Source organism: Lathyrus oleraceus, chromosome 5 (genome assembly GCF_024323335.1).
Source record: "Lathyrus oleraceus cultivar Zhongwan6 chromosome 5, CAAS_Psat_ZW6_1.0, whole genome shotgun sequence".
NCBI classification, from domain to species: Eukaryota; Viridiplantae; Streptophyta; class Magnoliopsida; order Fabales; family Fabaceae; genus Lathyrus; species Lathyrus oleraceus.
This window is the reverse complement of record NC_066583.1, coordinates 396,509,040-396,516,817: the sequence shown is the minus strand read 5'-3', so window position 1 is coordinate 396,516,817 and position 7,778 is coordinate 396,509,040. Positions and strand designations below refer to the sequence as shown.

The 7,778-nt window shown below is 41.0% G+C and overlaps 1 protein-coding gene across 1 annotated transcript; it reads right to left on the bottom strand.

Annotated features, from left to right (window-relative positions):
- Positions 1–1,291: 1,291 nt before the first annotated feature.
- Positions 1,292–3,487, bottom strand: LOC127080976 (uncharacterized). Its single transcript, XM_051021261.1, has 2 exons — positions 2,325–3,487; positions 1,292–2,201 (listed from the first exon to the last, which is right to left on the bottom strand). The coding sequence occupies exons 1-2, from the start codon at positions 3,485–3,487 to the stop codon at positions 1,292–1,294; spliced, it is 2,073 nt and encodes a 690-aa protein (XP_050877218.1).
- Positions 3,488–7,778: the final 4,291 nt, after the last annotated feature.

Sequence of the window (7,778 nt, the reverse complement as noted above, 5' to 3'; positions counted from 1 at the left end):
AAGGATGATTTGAAAAGAAAATTGTTTATTATTATTTTTTTAAAAGAAAAATGTCATTTTTTTAAAAAAGTGAAATGAATAAATGAAAGACAAGGATCTCAAAATTGATTGCGAACATGAACCCTTTTTCATTAATGATTAATAAGGAAATTTGATGAGGCCCTACAAATGATTCCCCCATGCCTTGGGCTTGACATGGGTTCTTTTGATAAAAGGAAGGAAAACAACATTGGGAATTACATTTCAATCAAGGTCACTTTAGGTATTTCAAACTCGGTCCATTTGGTGGCACCATTTCCATCAGTCTTTGTGAAGATCAAGCCATCATCTTCTTCTTCTTCTTCTTCCACGGCACAAATATGGTTGTCATCCAAGTAACTAGCACTTGAGAAGTTGTCGGACAGCGGGATCACTGATCCCCTTGTAGCTATCGGCGCGGGCTTCTTGAAATTTTGGGAGTTGTATCCCAAACCGGTGCGGTCCTTGTTGGCAGGAAGTTCAAGCAATCTTCCCCATCCTTGGGGGTGTCCATCCTTTATGATTGTCAGGGCGTCTTTAAGAGGTGCCATGGGAGATTCGGCATCTTTTGATTCATCCCTTGCTGGGCAAACCATTTCAACATTGATAACTTCAAATGATTGGAATGGGACTTCCCTTATCTCCCCTTCTCCCTCAACGTATCGGAAAGATGCGAGGTGACTTACCATAATGTCCTCCTCACCCTCGACAACAACTAGCTTATCATCAGCTAAGAATTTCAATTTTTGGTGGAGCGTTGAAGTGACTGCACCAGCTGAATGGATCCAAGGCCTCCCAAGTAGACAACTGTAGGCTGGATAGATATCCATTACGAAGAAAGTGATAAGGAAAATATGGGGACCAATCTTCATAGGAAAATTCACCTCACCGATTACATTCCTTCTAGTCCCATCAAATGCTCTTATTATAAGCTCACTCGGCTTCATTACGAGTCCTTCAATAGTTAGTTTAGCAAAGGAGCTCTTGGGCATCACATTGAGGGAGGACCCAGTGTCTATCAAAACTCTTGATAGGATTGTGTCCACACACTCAATAGAAATATGGAGAGCCTTGTTATGATTCCTCCCTCGGCGGGAAGCTCTTCATCACTGAAACCCAAGCTTAAGCTAGTAGCGATATTGTTAACTACTCCTTCAAACTGACAAACAGATATCTCTTGCGGTACGTGAGTTGTCCTCAGAAACTTTACCAAAGCCTCCCTATGGGCCTCCGAGCACATTAATAAAGACAACATTGAGATCTTTGAGGGTGTCTAGTTAAGCTGATCAACTACTCGATAATCGCTCTTCTTGATAATGCGTAAGAACTCGTCTACTTCACTTGAAGGTGCGGGGTCTTGTCTTTGCTGAGCGCCATCAATTTGTTTGCCTTTGTCTGAAGTTGAAGGATTGATACTTCCAATTGGAGTGGGTGTCGGCGCAAATATCCTTCCACTTCTCGTGACTCCGCTAGTGCCGGTGATATTGATCATTGAGTCACTAGACTTCAACGGTTCTTCTTGCACCTTCTGACCATGAATGTAGACTGAGGTGTCATACATCCATGGGACTGCCTTGGTGTCAACATATGGGAATGGTGTGGGAACTGTTATTACGATTGAAGTAACAGGATTTGTCGACAGAGTTAACTGAGAGAAGTCATATGGAATTTGCAGAGGAGGGACTTCATCGTATGGTATCTCGAGGGTAGACACATCTTCCTTTGTGGACGGGCAGTCTACCACCAAGATCCCTTGGTTCATTAATTGTTGTATGACAGACTTCAGTGTTCTACATTGTTGCGGGTTAATCAGACAATGTTCACAGTCATTACTACAGATGGGAAAGGTATTATTCTTCACTAAAGCATTCTTGATCTCGATGAGTGGTGTTTTTAACTCGTCCACACAAGACATCAATCTCCTTCCATTGTCAGCCTCCATCATATTCACTGATGCATTGTTGTGAGGGGGCATCGGGTTATTATTTACATTCGGCCCCTTGGGGGCGAACGTGATTGCCTTAGAATCAATAAGATCTTGAATTTTGTACTTTAATGCTTTACAATTCTCGATCGAGTGCCCAGGAGCGCCAGAATGAAATTCACAGCGGGAATTTGCATCATAACCGGGAGGAAGAACCGCTGGTGGGGGTCCTAACTCTCTTAGTTGCACAAGTGATCCCCTTAATAAATATGGTAGAATGTGGCTATAAGGCATGGGAACTGGTTCAAATCTTCTCTCGGGCCTTCGCATCCTTTGTTGTTGTTGATATTGTGGTTGATGACGTTGCGGTTGTTGTTGATACTGTTGTTGTTGTTGAGTTTGAACAGGAATTACAAATGGTTGTTGTTGACTTGGTTGGACGGGAGCTATGGCAGCTACTTGTGGATAAGTGGGATTTCTTGTATGAATGATGGAGGCAACATTGGTCTCGCCTTCTCGTTTTTTACCATAGGGAACAAAAGGTTTCTTTGATGCACTAGAAGTACTGGCAGAGTTCTGGATCTTTCCCATTTTAATCATATTTTCTATCCTTTCACCGGCTAATACCAGGTCTGAAAAGCCTGAAGAGGTGCTCCCTACCATTCTATCAAGGTATGGACCTTGCAAGTTTCCCATAAACATGTCTACCAGTTCTCTTTCTAGTAACGGGGGTTGTACCCTAGCAGCTAATTCCCTCCACCGCTGGGCATACTCTTTGAAGGACTCCTCAGACCTCTGAGTCAGACTTTGCAACTGCGTGCGATTAGGTGTCATATCAGTGTTGTACTGATAGTGCTTGAGGAATGCCTCAGCCATTTCCCTCCAGGTGTGAACATGATTGCTCTCGAGTTGCATGTACCAATCCAAAGATGTCCCACTGAGGGAATCTTGGAAAAAATGCATTAAAAGTTGATCATCGCTGGAATAGGCAGCCATCTTTCGGCAGTATGCCCTAATGTGTGTCCTAGGGTCGCTATTTCCCTTATATTTTTCAAAGTCCGGAACTTTGAACTTGGCCGGAATGATGACCCCAGGTACTAAGCACATTTCTACCGCATCGAGGCCCAAAATGTCAGTGCTCCCCATTGCCTTGAGCTTTTCCTCGATAGCCTTTACCTTCCTCTCCACCTTGTTGGTTGCGGAACCGAAGACGTCATCCTGAGAAACGTCCCTTGGGCTGAAGAATGCATCAAGTTGGTCGTCTGTCTCAGGAGCATGAGGACGAGGATTGTCGTTTGGAACACTGTCGGGTGTATTAATGTTAATTGGAGGATCAGCTTGAGGAACTGGAGTCGGATTCTCGACCGTTTGAGAGGTAGGAGGATTGGTAGTACTAGCACGTTGATTCATTTCTTCTTGCATTTTTGCCATAACCTCCTGGCCTCTTGCGACTACTTGAATAGTCTCCATCAATTGCCGCATTTGGGACCGCATTTGGGATACTTCTTCCTGAAGGACAACTTGGTTCTCTTGAAGTTGCTCCATGACAGCTTGTCGACGTCCTCGTGTATCGTACCAAAAAGTCAGCTTTGGAGAGTGGTTCTGGAAGGAAAAAAGGGTGGATGGATGAGTTTTTTATGTTTTTTGTGTTTCGAAAGATGCATATGATGCATGAATTTTTTCTTGTTAAAGCAAAACTCTTTTTAGTTATTCATGTTTATTCATTGCAAAAAAAACTACTTGACGATTCTCGTTTACAATCATGAAATAGGAAAACACAATAGAGAAAAAATCGCAACTTTCATTCATCCTTTGAAGGGAAAATAGATAGCAATACATAGAAGTTGCAAAATACAAGTAATGAAAGCAAAATAAACCAACTAGATATCCACCCTAAAAGTGACCCCTTGAGACTTGCGGAGAGCCTCAATGTCGGTGATGAGTTCGGCCATTGTTCTTTTGCAGAACTTGACGAAGTGGTAGACCTCTTTGGGGGTATTATCTGGGCACATGATCAGATCTGCCTCCTTCAACTTGTCGGGAAAGTCTTGAAGGGCATAGTTGGTTAATACTGTCATGTTGGTGTACTTGTCCCTCCATTCTTCGTAAAGGACTTGGAGATTATGGATGATTTCGTCCCTTTGAACAATGGCAGCTTCGAATTCATAGCAACGCTCCTCCCAATGTCTGCAGTTGTTTTGCAATTCTACATAGGCTTGGTCATAGATTCCCCTCTTCAAGTTCTTGATTTGCTCGCAAGCTCGTCCAAGGTTGAACTGCTCACGCATGAAGCTTCGATGAATCTTTTCTTTCTCTAGTTGCTCCTTGGCTAGCAAATCCTTATACTCTTTTAGAGTGGTCCTTAGTTCGAGAATCTGGGCCTCGTAATCTTCCCTCGCTTCTTTCTTCATGGCATTAGACCTCTCGACAGTATTTTCAAGGTCCTTGATGATTCGGGATGCTCGATCCAACTCCTCGTTACGGAAATCTAGCTCAGAATTAGCTCCTTGTAAAGCTCCACCAACCCAAACTCTTTGTCCCTCGGCTAATCGGAGCCTTTTCTTGCTATCTTCAAATTTTTCACAGACTTGCTTACCCTTATCCTCCAAGACGTGGTTATGTTCCTTGGCGCGATTGAGTTCGACTCGTAGTTGAGTGTTTTCCAACTCGAGCTCTTTGATTTGGCTGGTAAGTTTGTCCATGTCCTCTTGTAGGATAGGCTCGGGCTCAGGCATCAACGGGAATGAAGAAGGATCAAACAGAAACGGCATCTTAACCACCTTAGCCCTCTCTTTTACCCACACATAGTAGGGTTCCTTGGCTAGGATATTTTTCTTTCCCCATTCATGGCCAATACGGACTATGCTTGTCCAAGCTTTTCTCACTCTTTTCACATTCGAATCAAGCGGATCCACGATGTAAGACCCCAATTTTGTCCCTAAGATCCCTCATGGCATCATACCATAGCATTGCATAGCCTCAAGGATCTTTGAGCATCTTGCCTTCCTTTCCCTTTGGTTGGGATCTCCTGTGAGTGGTTTGAGATCACTAGGCATGCTTGCATTGTATATCATTGTTTTTCTTGTTTTAATCACTAACCAAAAGCACCAAAAATATGTCATCTAACATTTGTTTTGCAGTCCAAGCAATCATCAGGTCAAGCATTTCAAGGAATTCCTTTGTACAAAATCTGATGGTATTTTCTTGAGATGAGGACCACATGACATCATATTGAGCTCATATGAGCTAGAGGTTCATTTTGGAGTATTTTCCCCAAGTGGTGGAACCTCAAGTTCACCAGGCTTTGTCAAGGTCATCTGAGGACCAAATTATCAACTGTGCAGTCAACTGAGGGCTTTGAGGTGTGGGAAATGATTTGAGACATCCCATTCATGTTCAAACAAGGCCTATTCATCATTTCAAACATCTATCTTGAAAATTTTGAAGTCAAAGCAAAAGTTTCCCAAAATGGAAAGTGACCTGTAATTTCAAGTTTCCAAAAATAGCAAGTTTTTGGTCCACATTCAACTTAAATTTCCAACATCAAAGAAGCTTCAAATGGATTTTTGGTCAACATGAAAGTTGAAGATCTTTCTGTCCCCTTTTCAAAAAGTCCTATATCATGTTCATCTGATGAATGGTTGAGGAGTTATGATCAAATGATTGCAAAGCATGCATGGAACTTCAAAATGCCATAACTTTTGATCCAAAACTCCAATTTGGGCCACTCTTTTTGCAAAATGCTCCTTATGACCAAGAGATTCCAAATCAACCATTGCCTTGCATGAAAAAGCTCACATGACCATTTGCCCATTCAAGTGCATTTTGGAGGGAAAGTTGGTAATTTGAAATTGGTGAGTCATACAAGCCTAATTCCTATTCCATCTTGTTTATTGAATGATTTTGAGTAAAAATGAAGCTTGCATGGCACTGTTCACGTGCACATTGCTCATGCCACCTCACACTTGCCAAATTTGCATTTCACCTCATTTCTCATTAATTTTCAATTAGCCATTGCCTAATCTTGATTACAGCATCATTAACACATCATATATAAGCTAAATGTTAATCACAATGGAAAAAAATAACAGAATTTGGATCAAAAATTGCATTTCCCTCTCAAATTTCTCTCTCTTCAATTTTCAAATTTCTTCATCCAATTCCACAAAACTCTGGCATAATCTGGTTTATCATGCATCATTGAGTAGGAGTCAAGGTTTGGTTTGAAGAATTTGGTGCAGATTCGTGCAGATCCAAAGCTTGAACATGAACATGGAAGCTTCAATTTGAGCTAGATTCAAGGTGTTTCAGTTGTCCATCCGTGCATCAAGCTTCATAACAAAATTGAGGAAGAAGATCTGGAAGTTTTGAAGCCTTGAACACGCGTATCCATCAACTGTCATCTTGAACAAGGTGAAATTTGAATCTCATTATTTTCCTTTTCATGTACATGATTAGATAGATCTTGCACTGCTGATGATGCTGATAGTTTTAGAATTTGAAATGGTTAAGTAATGAGTGAGATATGCTGAATTCAAGTTTGGTTGTTCAATATGTTTCTGTTCGATCTGTTCGATTCATGGCGTTTTAGGCTTAATGAGTGTGAGATTCGTGTTCCTCGTTGCAAGACGGTTCCAACCATATATAATTTGTTAAATTCTGGAAAAAAAATTACTGTTGCTCCGCCTGGACGGCCGGAGAAGACGGTGGAAACCGCCGTCCTCCGCCGTCTGTGAATAGCGCTAGGGTTTGCAAGCCAAACGCTGCGTTTTGCTTATGATGCGCCTTGAACCTCCAAGTCCTGTGTTCGATTCCCTTGCTGTGCGATTTTGTTTTCCATTTAATTCCTCATTTGCCTCAAACGCTGCGCTTTGCTTCAAATGCGCCTTGGACCTTAGGCACCTGTGTTCGAACCTTCGCGTGTGTATTTTGTGATTTTTCATTTGAGCGCTTCTTTGACCTGATACGCGCTGGTTCGATCCTTCACCATGCCACTTTTGTTTTATTTCATTTGAATTATCACTTGACCTGCTTTGCCTTGGTTCGATCCCTGCCTGATGCATGTTGCCATTGTCATTTTTAAATATCATTTTCACATTATTTCATGTTAATTCATTTTATTTTCTTCAACTTTCAAAAATCATTAAAAATAGAAAATATGTCCTAATTGATCCAAACTTTTTTCCACATGCTTGTGTTGGTGTCTATTATTTTTTGATGTTTATTTCATGATTTTTGTGCTTCTGGATTTTTAATTGTGCTTGATTGTTTGAACATGATGCCAATTTGCTATGTTGTGCTATTTATTTTATGAAATGCTCATGGTTTATCCAATTGCCTTGAAATTTGACATGCCTGATCCTAACATGTGACATGATGTTTTGACTTTTATTTGGCATTTTTATCATTTGATACCACTGTTTGGGACACATGGACATGTGGTGTGACATTTGGTGTAACATTTTGTACCTTGTACTAGTGCATTTTCATTCATACACCATTTGTTGTCTTCTGGATTTTAATTTTTTGGTATGATGCTTGTTCATAACATGTTGAGTTCACATAAAAAAAATCATGATCATTGGATACATTTCTGTTTTAATGTGAATTTTCTATTCTTGATGTCCAATTTTGATCACATTGTTTGCCTTTGCATGACATGAATTGATTGATACCTTTGCCTTATGATTTGGTTTTGGTCCTTTTGAGGACTCTTTCTTGTTTGACTGAATGTGCTTCATGTGAAATTTTGACTTCTGTTTTGGTCTTTTGACTTGCCTTTGACCCTAGTCTTTGCACTAGTGGTTTGTACTCACCAATTGTGTTTTGTGTTTCA